The sequence below is a fragment of the Salarias fasciatus genome, chromosome 22 (genome assembly GCF_902148845.1).
Source record: "Salarias fasciatus chromosome 22, fSalaFa1.1, whole genome shotgun sequence".
NCBI lineage: Eukaryota > Metazoa > Chordata > Actinopteri > Blenniiformes > Blenniidae > Salarias > Salarias fasciatus.
Window position 1 is genome coordinate 19,159,973 of NC_043765.1, and position 17,271 is coordinate 19,177,243.

The following is a 17,271-nucleotide window of genomic DNA, read 5'->3' on the forward strand; positions in this document are numbered from 1 at the left end:
TCAGCCGGACTCCCGCCCGCCTAACTCCACGTTAATCAGACTCATCCACACCTCCTGTCCTCATCTTTAAAAAAAAAAAAACGAAAATTAAAAATCTCTCGATTGCTACAAATTTCTGAATCATCCCGCCATCCCAGTCCCTTTCCCAGGCCGCTGCTTGTTGCTCTCGCTTCATAGAGTTCATCTCTCTAACTCCTCTCTGATCTCATGACCGCGATGGACGCCCGCCATCATTACGAACACGCCTCCTTCCTTTAACCTGTTGTCAGTGGCCGGTGAGCAAGGCTTTATCGCGAGATCAGCAGAGCTTCAGCGCCGCCCTGTAAGCCCCTCGGCCGGCTGTGATTAACAGTGATTGGCTGAGCAAGCGCCAAAGTTCACGAATACAGCAATGAACAGTAAACGCTACTGGATGAAACGCAGCTCCTCCCTTCACCCACCCCTTCGATCACTCCATCCGCCTTCTAATCACTTCATTTCCTTTCTATTCTGTGTGTTTGTGTGAAAATCTGAAGCGATGCAGCCGGATCATCTGCATACATGTGAATATCAGACTGTTGAGGCTGTAGTCTTCTGCTCCTGCTGGGCGCTTCTCATTTAAACCTGAAGAGTTTGAATCAGTGATAGACCTGTTTTGGCAACAGTTTATTAATAGCACTCTTTCCCAATGATGGTCTTTATTCATACAATTCTTCTCATACAGTAAATGTAACTCAAAGAGCTTTACGGGTGATTGATCAAAATAATCAGACACTACATGTAGACACATCTGCTCATTTATGTACTGTATGAATTTAAATTCACACAGACATAAGCCTGAAATCAAGTACGTAAAAGTTAGGAAGAAATCAAGCACAGCTATAATAAAAAAAAAAAAAGTCCAAATGTGATATATTGTCAAATATTGTTAGTAAAAAAGAAGTACATTGAGAAAACAATGAAAATTAAAAGTAAAATGAAAGATCAGTGCACCATCGATCCAGTACATTGATGCTAAACATTTTGTGATAAACAATTGTGATCACTGAGGGCCAGGAACATTTCATCCTTGCTGCTCGAGAGCTGATCACACTAGCTCGAAGTCTGATGAGAAGTATGTCAGCCTACAACCTGATCCGCATGCAGACTTGTGTTAATCTATGACTTAATAAATAATTACACTCTTTAACATGATGAATCGACCACCATGATTATCATCAAAGCACAAGAACTGATCGCCTCCTAAATCAAATACCGGGTTGTTTGGGTTTGCTGATTTGCCCCCGCAGAGCCAGTCGACCTGGCCTCATGTTTTTGTTTTTATTTTTTTTGTTCCTGTCACTTTTTGCCTGCTCTGTCTTATTCGTGTCTTTATCCTCGTGTCCTTCACTTCTTCATCACTGCTCATCTCTGTCTTTCTTTCCCGTTTCCTTTTCCTTCTCATTGCCACTTTTACCTCCCTCCACTTGTCGTTCTTTCCCTTGTTGCCCCCCCTCTCCTCCTCCTCCTCCTCCTCCTCTTCCTCCTCCTCCTCCTCACCTCCTGCGATGTGCGGTTGTAACCCGGGTGGCGTTAGCTCGGGGCAGTCGTATCCCTCGGCCCAGTATGAGTCAGGGGTGCAGCAGAGAGGCCAGCAGGGAGAGCAGCCGGGACACCAGCCCCGTACGCTCCTTCACACCTCTGGGTGAGTAGCAGCAGCAGCAGCGAGCAGAGAGACACCCTGCAGGGACATGTGGTAGAACGAGGAAGGCCGTCCAGAGGAAGAGCGTCTCCTCTTTCATGCATGCGCTCCTCTATTTAGCGTTGAATTTCTCTCAAGTATTTAGAGCCACCTTTGTTCTGCAGTAGTTAGAAAGTAGATAAACTTGCATGGGTTTACATATGTTTCAGAGTTCCTTTGCTTCTCTCAAGCGCTGTGAAGTTCATGCGTGTGTTGCCCGTCGTTTGTATGCGCGAGCGGTAAACTGTGTGTGTGTGTTTTAATCTTGGTTGCAGCAACGCGGAGCTACTCTCGCTCCACCGGAGCTCTCCACACACCTGATGCTTTTGGGGCTGCAGGTGAAGGCTGAGTACATCTATTTCCTGTACCTCAACCCACCCACCCACCCACCCAGCTTTGATTTCTTTGCTCACTCTTTTTCTTTCCGTTCTCTCCTTAGTGGCAGCAACCTTCTTACGTTTGTGCCTGACTGTTTCTGTTCTCGTCCATCAGCCTCAGTTTTTTCTTTCACGCCGTGCTCCAGGATGTCCAGTGGAATCGCATGCTTCCGCCCGTCCAGTCGCAAGCCGATAACCATTCTGCTGGTTTCTTTTTCTTTATTTAAGTTCCACCCCTTCTTTTGCAGGAAGCCCCACATGCCCTCCTGTGTTTTATGCCAATCATGTTTTGGTTTTTTTCCCCCTAACATGTCATCACATTGACTTACAGGATTGTCTCTTGGGAGAATTGAAGGATGTGTGAGTTGCGATGTGAGCCAGATGGACTGTGGATTAACTGTGAAGACTGAATGGGTTTTAGAGAGCTTGAATCTCTCGTTCTCATGCCTCCTCTCTCTCCGACCGTCTCCTCCTTTCGACGTCTGCAGGATCGGGTTTTGGCATCAGTCCGTCTAGTCGACTCTCCTCGTCTGTCAGCGCCATGAGGGTCCTCAACACCGGCTCAGATGTAGAAGAGGCTCTTGCAGACGCGCTGGTATGAAGAATTGCACACGTTTACACAAAAATTGCAAGTTCAGTGCACAATCCAGTGTCACCACGTTGAGCTCACATTTCCTTGAGTGTGTGTCTGTGTGTTAACTAAACCCTGATTCTACCTTTGTTTAACGCTGTCAGCTGTTGGGAGACATGAGATCTAAGGTCAGCTTCTTCCCCTGAATCTAACCTGTGTGTTGAGTGTGTGTTTAGCTTGTTTGGCTTCCTTTTAGGATGTGTCAGTGCCTGCCCGCACCTTTTTCCGTTCGCCTTGCGTCTGTTTCAGCCTGGATCTGATGTCCTCAATCTTCTGCCCGCAGAAAAAACCTGCTCGGCGGCGATACGAGAACTACAGCATGTACTCTGACGACGATGCCAACAGCGACGCGTCCAGCGCGTGCTCAGAGAGGTCCTACAGCTCCAGGAACGGGGGCGCCATTCCCACCTACATGAGGCAAACGGAAGATGTCGCTGAGGTAACCACAATTGTTACAGATCATATAAACCCTGGTTTGGATTCAGGTGACTTTTAATTATTACGTGAACTGGATAAACTTGGTCTGAAGCTCTTTTAGAATTTGGAATATTGACAGAAAATGCTGCTGGGTCTTATTTGCCTGATTGGAAATGTTTATAATCCTGATTTGGATTTCCTCTGAGTCCTCCAGCTTCCTCTCACGATGCGTCAAGGTTTTCTTAACCATCCTTCTACCAACAGAGCGTTTTAGCAGAGCCTTGTATTTGTGTGATTCTCCAGGTGCTGAACCGCTGCGCCAGTGCCAACTGGTCTGAGAGAAAGGAGGGGCTGCTGGGCCTGCAGGCGCTGCTCAAAAACCAGCGCACCCTCAGGTCAGTCAGACTACAGGAAAGAGTGTTGGATGAATAAAAAGCAGACAGATAAGTAGCTGTTTTTCTTTCTGCAGTCGGGTGGAGTTAAAGAGACTGTGTGAAATCTTCACCCGGATGTTCGCGGACCCTCACAGTAAGGTATGAATGCATGCAGAGCAGGTATTCACACAAACACACACGCACACACACACACACACACACACAGCACCTCCATACAAAACCATTTCACCAAGATTTTTTTCTGTTCAACTTTTATTTTACTTTTATTTCAAAAAAATTGTTGATTTCACCCTCCCTCACTGTACCGGATTCTGCCAAAACATCAAAGGCTTAAAATCTGTTCAGAGCAGATCCACACCCATTTCAACTATTATAGCTGGTAAATGTTCTTCCTCTTTAAATGGACTTTGGAGAAAAGACGGGATAAACCGTTCTCAGACGCCCGCACATTGACATAAACACTGAAACATCACCTCAGGCATGCGGAGCGTGCAACGGACTGTTCTCTAACGGCATGCCGCACCGAGTTTTTGCGCGTGACTTGATGCTCTCCGCCGTCCTGTTGGATCGTCCTCTCACTTGTTGAGCGGCCGGTTCGTTGGCTGCGCTGTCTGCACTCACTGCCACTCCCCTCTTCTCCTCCCCCCCCCCACCACCTGCAGTCTGAAGCGTCACTGACCGCACGCAGCTCAAAAGCACTTAAAACACACACACAGATACACACAAAGACGTCTGGGCTGGCAGCTCTTCTCTCTGACTAACACGCTGCGGTCCGCCCGCCCTGCCTAACACCTCCACCTCTCCTCCGGCGTTTTTTTTTTTTTTTTTTTGAGTGCTCCGTTGCCTCACACATGTCGTAAGGTGTGTGGGCTTCCTCCCCCTTCCCCTCGTTTGACGTTTGACGATTTGATGAATTTCAGCGAGACTCCGGCAGGGTGTACGGCACGGCAGAATCCGGTATAAGCTCAGCCTCATTCAAGGTACCGCATCTCACCGTGGATCTCTCTCCTGCCTACATCTGTCTGTCTCAAGCATCCCTTTTCCTTTTGTTTTGATCATCTTTTTTTTCTTCTGTCATTTATTTATTTATTTATTTATTTTTAGTATGCTCAGGACATCTTGAATATCTTCCGTGTTCTGATTCTTGCCTGGTTGAAAATGCTCAAATAATTTTGTAAATGTGTCAATCTGTCAGCATGGTTTTCAAATCCTGCCTCTGGGAGAGCTTCTCTCGTGTCCCGAGGGAGGCTGGGGACATTGAGTCCGAGTGGACCGAGTTCTCCCCCTCCATTGTCGAAGCAGCTGCTCGGAGCTGCGGTCATAAGGTCTCCGGTGCAAACCCCGAACCTGGTGGTGGGCACCGCAAGTAAGGGCTGTCGTCAAGCGGAAGGAATCCTATCGAGCCTTGGTGGCTTGGAGGACTCCAGAAGTAGCTGACGGGTACCGGCTGGCCAAACGAACTGCAGCCCGAGCGGTTGTGGAGGCAAAAACCCGGGTCTGTGTGGAGTTCAAGGAGAGACCAGAGGGTGTGCTCCAACTATAGGGGGGGATCACACTCCTCAGCCTCCCTGGAGAAGTCTACTCCAGGGTACTGGAGAGGAGGATTCGACCAATAGTCAAACCTCGGATCCAGGAGGAACAATGCGGTTTTCATCAAACATCGGACCAGCTCAATACCCTCCACAGGGTGCTCGAGGGCTCGTGGGGGTTCGCCCAACCAGTCCACATGTGTTTTGTGGATTTGGAAAAAATGTTAAACCATGTCCGTCCAGGTGCCTTGTGGCGGATGCTTTGGTAGTATGGAGTTCGGGGCCCCTTGTTAAGGGCCGTCTGGTCTCTGTATGACCAAAGCAGGAGTCTGTTCCACATTGCCGGCAGTAAGTCGGACCTGTTCCCAGTGCATTTTGGACTCTGGCAAGGCTGCCCTTTGTCACCAGTTCTTGGTTCTAGGCGCAGCCAGGGGCCGGAGGGGGTCCGGTTTGGTAGGCACAGGATCTCATCTCTGCTTTTTGCAGATGATGTTGTCCTGTTGGCTTCGTCGAACCCAGACCTACAGCATGCACTGAGGCGGTTTGCAGCCGAGTGTGAAGCAACAGGAATGAGGATCAGCACCTCCAAATCCGAGGCCATGGTCCTCGACCGGAAGAAGGTGGCTTGCCCCCTCCAGGTTGGTGGAGAGACTCTGGCTCAAATGGAGGAGTATAAGTATCTTGGGGTCTTGTTCACGAGTGAGGGGACGGATGGAGCGTGAGATTGACAGGCGGATCGGTGCAGCGGCTGCAGTGATGCGGTCGTTGTATCGGTCTTTTGTGGTGAAGAGGGAGCTGAGCCGAAAGGCGAAGCTCTCGATTTACCGGTCAGTCTACACCCCCACCCTCACCTATGGTCATGTGCTTTGGGTCATGACCGAAAGGACAAGATCCTGGATACAAGCGGCTGATATGAGCTTCCTCCGTAGGGTGACTGGGCGCTCCCTTAAAGATAGGGTGAGGAGCTCAGTCACGGGGGAGGAGCTCGGAGTAGAGCCGCTTCTCCTCCACATCAAGAGGAGCCAGCTGAAGTGGCTCGGGCACCTCTTTAGGATGCCTCCTGGACGCCTCCCTGGGGAGGTGTTCCGGGCATGTCCCACCGGGAGGAGACCCCGGGGAAGGCCAAGGACACGCTGGAGAGACTATGTCTCTCGGCTGGCCTGGGAACGCCTTGGGATCCTCCCGGAGGAGCTGGAGGAAGTGTCTGGGGACAGGGAAGTCTGGGCATCCCTAATGAGACTCCTGCCCCCGCGACCGGGTCTCGGATAAGCGATGGAAGATGGATGGATGGTTAGAAGTTGCTTCAGAGTGAGTTCACAATGTGTCAGGATGCTAACAAATGTCTCTCTCTCTCTCCCCTGTTTGTGCCACCCAACTCTGGAACTCTCTGTAGAGAGTAAGTTCGACCTACTGTTGCTTGGATCAAAAATAATTGCGAATGAATTGCAGTGCTGGTCTGCATGTTTGAGTGGGTTGCGTGAAGGCTGTGTTCACGCGGACTGACACAGCCTAAACCGTGTCCTTGTGTGTTCAGGTGTTCAGTATGTTCCTGGAGACGCTGGTAGACTTCATCCAGGTCCATAAGGACGACCTGCAGGACTGGTTGTTTGTGCTGCTCACGCAGCTGCTGAAGAAGATGGGAGCCGACCTGCTGGGCTCTGTGCAGGCCAAAGTTCAGAGAGCCCTGGACGTCACGAGGTGGGCATCACGCTCATCCACACACTGACCGCTGAGGGGATCAAGAACAAATAGCCACATTGGAACATAGGACCATGTGGAAATGAGCGTCAGTGTGTTTGTGGGTTGAGTTAATAAGAATTTAGTCTGGAGTTGCTAACACAACATTGATTTAATGAGTATTTTCTTATTTAATAATACTGTGTTCTCTGAGTCTACATCTTAGATTTTCTTAGTCTCAGGTGTTTGAAGTATTGAGAAATATTAGTTTATCTGTGTCAATCATGAGAAGCAGGGAGTTGTTGTGTATTCATATTGACAAAGAGAAACCAGGCTGTTGTGGCTAAATATGGATTTTCAGCCGGTATATTTTTTCTTCAGTCGTACTTGTTCTGCTCTGCCGCCATCCCACACAAATGTTCCCATCAAATGGGGAGCCATTCATTCACGAGGGAAATAAACAGAACAAACAATTTACCAAACATCAAATTTCCTAGCGTTTCATGCATAGTTTGTCTTGCAGAACTATTTTTTTCTCACTTGATTTGATAAGACCATTTTTTTTATTTGTGTATGTTAAATGAATCACTGATGTACATTTTTCCTCCTTGATTCCAGAGAATCTTTTCCAAATGAACTCCAGTTTACTATTCTCATGAGGTTCACTGTGGATCAGACTCAGACACCCAACCTCAAGGTAAAAAAAACAAACATGTAAACTCTCGTTTATGTGTGTGCGCATATGTTTGTGTGTGAGAAGCATGCACATAAAGCTGGAAGTTCAGCGATGCTGTCACCATGGTAACTGCTCCACTGATATGACTCCATGCCGGCTCTGCGTCCCGAAACCTTGAATCCTGGGCTGTGATTGGTTACCGATTGATCGCACCACTCAGACGGCTTCTCTCAAGCTTTCTTCCGCAAACTCCTTATCCATTAAAAAAACAAAAACCCTCCTTTCTTTGTCTTCTTCACAATTTCAGCGACTGCATCCGTCACTCTTCCTCTCTTCCTCTCCTTGCATTATTTCCTCCCTCTCCCCGTTCCTGCTTGATATTGGACCCCATTCCCTTTAACTCCGACAGCGATCCTCTCCAGTCTCCCTCTTTACCTTCACGAGGCATGTCTACCGTTTATTGGGTCTGTACTTCAAATTTATGTTAAGCTACAAATAGTCGCGTTCAGATCTCTGGCGACTGCGTGGCTCGAAATGTCTATTTTGAGACACAAGACTGTTTGCGCACTATTATCCTGCCTGTAAACTCTTAAGCGAAGCTGCACGAGCCAGCAGCTCCTGCTGGCACGCCGCGTGTCGCGGCTCCGAGCTGTAATAACGCGGCACAGGCCGCTGTGCCGCTTCATCAGTTTAATTTTCCCACTAATGCCCTGCAGTTTTAGCACAGCCTCGGCTTAATCTCCCACACTCTCACTCCCCCGCCACTTACCCCATCTCCCCTCCTTCCATGTCCTCCCCTGGCCGCCCTCCCCCTCCCTCCCCTCCCGCCCCTGTCCCTGTCTCTCTCCGTTGATTGACGCGGTGCCTCTCCTCTCTCTCTCTGAAGCCTGTGCGGAGCTCGTGTTGCGGGCGAGGGCGAGGCAGGGCAGGGTCCGGGGTAAAATTGTTCCCCCCCAGAGCGCGGCGCCACGCCTGCTCTCTAGACGAGCAGGCCGCAGCCTGGAGCCAGTCCTCCCAGGTCAGTGCGCTCCGGGGGGAGCAATTATGTGGCGCGCACGATGCTGCTAAGTGATTTGGAGAAGGCTCTGGGCCTCGAGGTGTTGGTGTAAAGAGGCGGAGGAACATCAGGGAGGAGTCAGTTGTGGCGTTTCAAGGCCTGCGGTGAATGCTGACCGATATCGGATCATCTTTTCTCGTCACTTTTCTGTTGAGTGATTCGTTGTTGTTTTTTTTCCTCTTTTGCAAAGCATGTCCACGAATGTATTTTCATCTTCTTTCACTGACAAATCAGTTCATTTGATTTTTTTTTTTCCAGACTTGCAGGAGATGCACAATCTGTTGTGGTTGTACAGCTGACTGTAAACATTGTTGTTCTTCTTTTTTTCCCCATACATAAGTGTTTGTAGCTTTGTTGTTAATGTACTTGTTGTTTCTGCAGGTAAATATTGGCCATGCTCTTTCACTGTCAGTCCACACGCTCAACGTCGTGTAAGAATGTGTGTGTTTGTGTTGCAGGTGAAGGTGGCCATTCTCAAGTACATTGAGACGCTGACGCTACAGATGGACGCCCCGGACTTCGTGAACTCCAGCGAAACTCGGCTGGCCGTCTCCCGTATCATCACCTGGACGACCGAACCCAAGAGCTCGGATGTCAGAAAGGTACAGACTTCTCAAAACTGTCCTCCATAAAGCAATAACTGAATGGCTTGAGGCGCACGAGGATATTGATTAATTTGTGTGTAACAGGCGGCCCAGTCGGTGCTGATCGCCCTCTTCCAGCTCAACACTCCGGAGTTCACCATGCTGCTGGCAGCTCTGCCCAAAACCTTTCAGGACGGAGCCACCAAGCTGCTCCAAAACCATCTGAAGAACACCGGCAACGCTGCACAGGTACAGCGCTGTCCAGCTCAGAGCGTCCGTCCCGTGGGGGTTTAGACACTCCCGCTGCACTGCAGCGGTCAAACATTATCCAGTAGAATTAATGGTGCACTTCTTCGTGTGCTTTTTTGTTTGCTTTGTCACCTTTTCAGGCACCAATGGGCAGCCCTTTGACCCGCCACACCCCCCGATCTCCAGCCAGCTGGTCCAGTCCCGTCACTTCCCCGACTAACACCTCCCAGAACACCCCTTCACCAAGGTAACGCCACTCCTCCTCCTCAGCAATTCACTGATCCCACCTCATTAGAAAAGGAATCAAAAACAGTGAAATCGCAGCATTTTTAATGTGCATTTGTTGCGTGAAATGGTCCTGACAACACGATCCTCCGTCTCTGCAGTGCTTTTGACTATGACACCGAAAACATGAACTCTGAGGACATCTACAGCTCTCTGAAAGGCGTCACCGAGGCCATCCAGAACTTCAGCGTCCGCAGCCAGGAGGACATGAACGATCCTGTCCAACGACGAGAAGGAGAGGAAGTGAGTGGAGGAGGCCGAGGGAGCGCCCACATGTGTCGTGTCTGGTCAGAAGCCCATGGGGAGAAGCAGCTTCTGCTGCAAAACCATTGACAATTTTGGGTTTTACCTACAATTTACTTGTTTTTGTTTTTTTTTAAAGCCCATCATAGTTTTCTCAAATCTGCCTCACACCTGTATTCAGCAGAAATATACTTGAGGCTGCGGCTGCTAGGTGGCAGCATTGATGTCTAACATGAAGTGTTTCATCCAAAGTAGAAGTCAGGCCACCGATCACACCTGATCAATCAGTAACAAAATCAGCAAAGAAGAGGAGTCTGCTTAAAAAGTGAATACATTCAGCCTCTGTTGCTGATCAGTAAACTGCTGATGATTCACTGCAGATTCATATTATTCAAAATTAGAATTAAACACTTGAGGTTCCAGCTGGATCATATACCGCCATACAATACAATTCAGTGTTCTGAACAAGTTTCTTTAGTTTATCTGAAATATCTCCAGCCAAGCGGCTGGACTCATTAAAAGGAAATGATAATGTCTTCTTGTAGAATCCAGTTTATCTGCAACTAAAGCCATGTTTAATCACCCCTGACATTCTGTCTAAATTTGAGTATTTATGACAAAGTATCAGCAACCTGATTAGTAATCTATGTGAACAAAATGGGACGGTGTGTTCAATGCAACAGGCACCTTTAAGGACCCCAGGTTGATTCTCGTCCTGTTAGGCCACCTGCTGTGTTTACCGAGACTGAATACACACATGTGCTATATGGGACCCTGACATGTGATCCACCCCGCCACTGCCCCCGCGGCGTGGGAACGGAGCAGCACGCATCCAGCCCATGGCAGTGAAATCAATCTTCTGATAAAATCATGTTCATTGTTTACTACACACACACACACAAACACACACAGCTGCTGAAATCAGGAACCAACCCTGTATTATTTTCAAGCGCATGCTTCAACAGTCTGCCGGTTCCGAACAAATTTACGAGCGCGGACGTCATGCCAGGTCTTATTGCAGTCCTCGCTAATAACCCGGGACCCTTTAAAGGACGCGGTGTACTCTCGTACAGAGGTGTGACCTCCTGACATTTCCCCCATGAGACACTTCTGAAACCCGACCCTGGCCACATGTCATCGGCCTGCCAATCGCGGCACACCTGACTCATCAAACGTAGCATTTAATAGTTTGGTTTGAGAGTAAATTTATACACGCACACACACACACACACACACACACACACACACACACACACACACACACACTCACACAAACCGTCTCACCCCGCCGCCGCTGCTCCTCCTCACCTGGTGCCACATGTTGAATCCTTCAAAAGTCACTAGGTTGTTTTTGTAACATCATCCACGGTACGGCATGCCGGCGGAAAATAAGACCTCATTCAGCGTTTCCTGATTGAGAAACAACCACATGAAAAGAAACCGGCATTTATTTGCTTTTAATTTTTTTCTTTTTTGACACATATTTAACAGTGAATTATTTTCTTTTCTTTGCCCTTAATATATAAACTTTAAATTTATTAAAAAAAAAAAAAGAATTTAGTGGACGTTCTAATTGATTGAGGTGCATCTGGGATTTAAGAACTTTTCACACCTGCTAACATGAAAGAGACAGTAAATTTAGTGTCTAACAGATCTAACGGTTTCTCTTCCGTGCGTTTTGCAGGGAGGCAGCGGGACGGACGGACGGGGCTCGGACGTGACGGACGGTGGCCGCATGGCTCTGGACAACAAGACGTCCCTTCTCAACACCCCCCTCCTTTCCTCCGGCACTCGGGGGGCCCGCGAGCATTTCTCCGACTCCCCCTTCAAGCACGGCCGCAAGGACCCCAGCCTGGACGACTCCGAGCACCTCGCAGACGGTACGCTCACCCCGATGGACGAACACTACGCACGCTCACACGCCGAAGCTCTATCACGTATTGTTTGGTCAACGTGTCTCCGAACAGACAGCAGCCTGGACCAGTCGGAGCTGGTGGCCGAGCTGCTCAAAGAGCTGTCCAATCACAACGAGCGCACCGACGAGAGGAAGGCGGCGCTGTGCGAGCTGCTGAAGCTGATTCGCGAAAACACCCTGCAGGTGTGGGACGAGCACTTCAAGACCATCCTGCTGCTCCTGCTGGAGACGATGGCAGACGGAGAGGTACGCCACGGGCTCGCTCGGAATCTTTAACAAGAGAAAAGACACCGTCGGTTCCATTTCTTTCGAGCCTGAATCTCTCCAACTCACGCAGCACGTGATCCGAACGCTGGCTCTGCGAGTGCTCCGGGAGATTCTCAGCAAGCAGCCCTGGAGGTTCAAGAATTACGCGGAGCTCACCATCATGAAGGCCCTGGAGGCTCACAAAGACCCTCACAAGGAGGTTTGGAAACAAAAACACGCAAAGAAATCAGCTGATGATGCCAGAGCATGAACAGATGGTGTGAAAGATTGGTTTATTTATGGTTCAAGAAAGATTCAAGTGAAAAGAACTTGTTTGTCCGGCGTCAGCACAGGAGGCTTTTTTCATGAGTTTCCACAGAATGAAAAAATGTGACCTGAGCCTTGAAAGAGGAACTTCAGCATCGTGTGTGTGTGTGTGTGTGTGTTTCTGTAGGTGGTCCGAGCAGCAGAGGAGACGGCGGCCATGTTGGCCTTGTCCATCAGCCCAGAGCAGTGTATCAAAGTGTTGTGCCCCATCATCCAGTCAGCCGACTACCCCACCAACCTGGCCGCCATCAAGATGCAGACCAAAGTGGTGGAGAGGATTCCCGGCGACAGCCTCATCAGCATGCTGCCCGAAATAGTGCCAGGACTCATACAGGTAGCACACGACGGCTGGAAGGCAACACCTGGATCCAGCGTCTCTGTTCAGTATCTGCAGCTTTGCAAATCTGTGTCTTCTGCTGTTGAACAGGGTTACGACAACTCTGAGAGCAGTGTGAGGAAAGCCTGCGTGTTCTGCCTGGTGGCCATCCACGCAGTGATAGGAGAGGACCTCAAACCACACCTCAGCCAGCTCTCCAGCAGCAAGGTGACCATTCACATCTGATGTTTTGTGTGTAATCGTGTTTACAAAGATGAATGTTCACACCTTTATCAGCATTTTAGACCTCAGGGCCAAGTTTGACTCACAGCTCGGCCACCTGCTTAGATGCTTTATTTGTGAGGCATCAGCTTCTGTCTAATTTTTAGTCTTTTATTAAAACTTTATCTCTTCAGAAACTGATCTTCCTCTCATTTTAATGTCTGAACATTGAGGAATCAGGGTTACATAAGTGAAGTTTGCCTCTGAGTCACTTATTAAACTGATGTCTAAGTTACAGCAACAGATTCTGCGTTCCTGCAGGTCGTCGATGCTGTAACACCTGTAAATTATTGTAGCCTACAAGACACATTTGCAAAGATTTCTTTGAGCCAGGTCCAGTTCAGCACTATGAAATCTGTCAAATGTAAACAGGATTATTCCTGAAGTGACTTTTAAATTAATGCAATTGCATAGGTGTTTTAACCTGCTGGTGTGTCAAAGCTAAAATCGGTTTGTTCATGAGCTGGTTTGAACGATGTATTCTCACAATTTGTATCCGTTTGTTTTGTGTCTGTAGCTGAAGCTCTTGAACCTGTACATCAAGCGCGCTCAGTCCGGCTCCAGCTGCAGCGAACCCTCCGAGGGCCTATAGGAGACAGAACACCGTCCCTCTGAGGAGGCAACCTCCGAACTGCACCTCTGCCCACCAAAACATTGAAACATGTACTCCTGGGTTCACCTCCACACAGACCCAAACACTGTCTGACCAGAGAAAACACACACACACACACACACACACACACACAGGTACACAGATTGGTGACAGATGGGCTTCGCGGTGCAGAGGAGAGGCATGCCGTTGCTCTCCTCACCGTTACCAGGGCGTCTCCCCCCCCACCACCACCCCCCGATCTCAGACTGAACTGAACCCCCGATGCTTGGAACAGACATTAACAGACACGCAGCCACATACTCCACCCGGCCCAGTCGGTCACTTCCTGTCCGCTCAGCTTTACATCCACAACACAACAGATTCCCCCTGCTGCTCCTCCTCCTCCTGCCGCTCCTCCGAAAAACGTCTTGATGTCGAGAACAAATGGTGCGTCTGCATGGTTCTCATCTTTCTGCGAGGGTGAAGATGGTCAAACAGTGCCGTGTTTGTTTCCCCGCCGGGGCCAGGTCGACAGGAATGTAAATTTACATGGTGTCATAGCTCTTTTATTAAATCAGGTTTTACTGCGGTGATTCCCCTCCTCCTTCCCCAATACCTGGAGGTTTCTCTCTCCCTCACACATCAGCACACGATCCTCTCATTTAAAAAAAAATAAAAAATGGTACAACCTCCTCTCTAATACGTGGTCTCGCCTGCTCTCTGCAAATACATAGACAGATTAAAAATTATAGAGAGGCGTAGTGTTCTTTGCATGAAATTCATTTTAAAACAATTCGTTTTATTGGGTTTTAAATGACTCTAATCATTGTCCAAACTTTTCAACAAGTTGAATTCAGGAAGTTTGGGCCGCTTTTCGACGTCGTGGAGGGAGACGGGAGCGTAAAGCTTACTCTATATGAAGTATGATGGGACGGGGACTATTATTACATAATGGATATGTATCTGTATATGACATTAAAATGGAATATCCAATAATTCTTTTAGATTTCCCCTGGGGGGTGCACACGCGCACCTGTGCCCATCATTATTTTTTAATTTTCCTCTCTCTGTTGCGCCTGCAGTAGTCTTTTCTCTTTTTTCCCCCCCTCTCTCACTCTTAGGATTTTTTCTCGCTGCCGTGAAATTTGTAGAAATTGTATTATTTTACAGCTCTGGAAAAAAAGTCCCATCTCACCTTTCTCTCCTGTCCATGGTGTCTTTCTTTCCTTCCTCTCCCTCGTAACATTCTAGTTTACACTGTTGTGTTTTTCTCTGTGCATTTACAAAGCTGTGCTTACGATGAAATAAAGAACTTGTACAGATCAATAAGCGCGGCCTCTTTCCGGTTTTTTACAGCACAGAGGAAGGAGTTGCTCGGTGAGAGGCAGTGAAAGAAGTGTTGATTGAACAACGGAGGGTAGTGACTGAGAGCGAGCGTGGGTCGCCTTTATGCCCACACAGTTAAACACTAAAGACTGAGGCTTGTGATTCTAAAACTGTTTGTCTTTCCTCACTTGAATGAATCAAGAGCGTCTCAATCAACTCACAAAGAAAACGTTCACTTTTAACCGTTGAATTTTTTTTGACGATCCGGACTTTGAACAGAGCTGGCAGTCAAAAGACCGATTGCTCCTAAGTGTTGCCGTCTCCTGTAAAGAGCCATGTACCGTGCGCTTGTTGTTAAAGTGGGCTCATCCAGACGGGGTGGAAAAGACAACATTTATGTCTTATGCAACACAGCTATTTGAGAAACAGGTGCTGAATTTCATGTATGCATCTGTTCTCTGGGCTGTAAATTTAGGAGCAGCTAAAGAGGGCTGCGGACACTGCACCAGTTTGACCCGTAACACACCCCCACCCACCCCGGCCTCGCTGCAGTGTAGAAGTGTCTGCAGTGAAACGCCTCAAAACAACTCCTGCATCCCCATTAATGACACACAGATCCTTAGAAAGTCCTGTGGTGAGGATACACCGAGTTTATTTATTGCATTCACAGCTCTTCTGAGGAACGAAATGTTGCAAGTAATAGATGTTATTGTAGATTTTGTGCTCACACATGGGGGGTGAGGGTGGGGGGCTTTGGGGAAGTCATGAGGCGGGTCTTCCCCCTCAGGCCAAAATAGCATGCCCTCCCTGCTGCGAGGGGAAACAAAAAAAAAAAAACTGCCATCCAGCGACTTGACTGCCTGCCACGTCCAGGGTCCGACTGTGGGGTAATTATTGACCGCAGGGTCCAAGAAGAAGAAGAAGAAGAAACAGGTGGAGCAGATCGGACTGCACTCTTTTCTCCGAGCGGACATGAACGCAGCATGAGCCCGGACCGGATCGGTACCGAGCGGAGCCGTGAAGGCAGCAGTGAGTGAGTGAGTGAGTGAGTGAGGGCCACCGAGAGCCTGCAGCTGCTGTCAGACGAGATGTTGTTCTGGCAGCCCTACACCGAAAACTTCCGACCTGCCGCACAGAGACACGACAGCAGCTTCTCACGGTACGAGCCTGTTTGTTCAGTTCGGTCTCTGGACTCGGAGGGTCCGCTGCAGTGTTTGAACTAACGCACACGACAGGTTAATGAACAGCCAGTGGTTTTGCTACTGGCGTCCCGTCACCTCACTGTGTGTGAGAGTGTGTGTCTAACCCCAAGTAATGAATTACAAATACTCATTAGTGTAAGCATTGTTTACAGTTTACATCATGTAATGATCTGTGCTAGAGTTAAAATCACAGCAATTATGTCCACAGTTTGAATGAATACTCAGGTAGATCTGCATGTTTTGAGTCCACGAGTTTGTTGCTTTATGTCACTTTTTCAGACAAAAGTATATATACAGGTTACACTATGGTGATTGAGATTAAAAACAAAAACATGACTGTTTTTCTATTAATTACAGGTGTTTCGTATTGCCTGCAATTTCATATTGAGTGTACTGGACTGGTAAAATAGTAGAATATTACCTTCACATTTAATCTTCAAAGGTTTTCTTTGTTCTGGAGCAGAGTACATACAATGAAAATGTCTATTTTCACAAAAAAACAATTACTACTGAAAATGAATACAATCTCAACAAGAAGCCAATGTTAATATCATAGGGCAAAAACTGCAGTGAAAGGTCCTCATTCAGTTTTTATTTCTTTACTTTGACAATTTGCTGATTAGTTTGGCAGCCTGGATTGAAGCCTCTTTATGTTAAGCCTCTTTTACCTTATGTCAGTGCATTGTGGCCCCTTAACTAAAGTTTGCTTGACACCCCAGAGTTAATCAGTGTGACTTTGGTTGTACTTCAGTACAAATCTTCATATGCGTTTGACCTCTGTGCATATGGTGACACAGTTCAGTGATGACTTTGTAAATGTAGCATTATCATCATTATCAAGGAGGCCTCTTTGGGTCTAACAGAGTTCAATCAGTAAATAAAACCGTGGGTCAATGCAAACACCAGCAGTGTCCTTTAAACCACATACATACAGGTTTATTTAACATCTTTCATACAAATAAAATTCAATTCAGGATTATTGAAAAGTGGTGGACATAAATCCATCGCCTGTCTACTGTTTTATTCACCTCAGGGTCACCGGGGTGCTGAAATTTAGGGTAATTCACACGTTCACACCTACAGGTAATTTAGAATGACCATTAATCTTGGATGCATGCATTTGGACTGTGCACAGGCACACACGGGGAGAACATGCAAACTCCAAACAGAAAGCACCCCACCCTGAACAGAATAAAGGGTAAGATGGATGGATGGATGATTGAATGGCGACTATAATTTACTGCAA

General features: G+C 47.9%; 1 protein-coding gene across 27 annotated transcripts in view; it reads left to right on the forward strand.

Moving 5' to 3' along the window:
• Positions 1-14,822, forward strand: part of clasp2 (cytoplasmic linker associated protein 2) — a 54,572-nt gene extending 39,750 nt beyond the window's left edge. For 12 of the 27 annotated variants that reach the window (XM_030121212.1, XM_030121217.1, XM_030121219.1 and 9 more), the window contains 21 exons: positions 1,556-1,663; positions 1,975-2,037; positions 2,565-2,671; positions 2,812-2,835; positions 2,991-3,146; positions 3,428-3,519; positions 3,594-3,657; positions 4,440-4,499; positions 6,442-6,444; positions 6,583-6,746; positions 7,344-7,422; positions 8,917-9,060; positions 9,148-9,291; positions 9,432-9,538; positions 9,678-9,819; positions 11,504-11,699; positions 11,784-11,980; positions 12,072-12,200; positions 12,435-12,641; positions 12,735-12,851; positions 13,423-14,822. In XM_030121212.1, the coding sequence (XP_029977072.1) occupies positions 1,556-1,663; positions 1,975-2,037; positions 2,565-2,671; positions 2,812-2,835; positions 2,991-3,146; positions 3,428-3,519; positions 3,594-3,657; positions 4,440-4,499; positions 6,442-6,444; positions 6,583-6,746; positions 7,344-7,422; positions 8,917-9,060; positions 9,148-9,291; positions 9,432-9,538; positions 9,678-9,819; positions 11,504-11,699; positions 11,784-11,980; positions 12,072-12,200; positions 12,435-12,641; positions 12,735-12,851; positions 13,423-13,497 (2,378 nt within the window). In that variant the 3' untranslated portion in view covers positions 13,498-14,822. The remainder of the gene's footprint in view (positions 1-1,555; positions 1,664-1,974; positions 2,038-2,564; positions 2,672-2,811; positions 2,836-2,990; positions 3,147-3,427; positions 3,520-3,593; positions 3,658-4,439; positions 4,500-6,441; positions 6,445-6,582; positions 6,747-7,343; positions 7,423-8,916; positions 9,061-9,147; positions 9,292-9,431; positions 9,539-9,677; positions 9,820-11,503; positions 11,700-11,783; positions 11,981-12,071; positions 12,201-12,434; positions 12,642-12,734; positions 12,852-13,422) is intronic. The other 15 variants (XM_030121224.1, XM_030121239.1, XM_030121226.1 and 12 more) reach the window with 8 other exon arrangements.
• Positions 14,823-17,271: the final 2,449 nt, after the last annotated feature.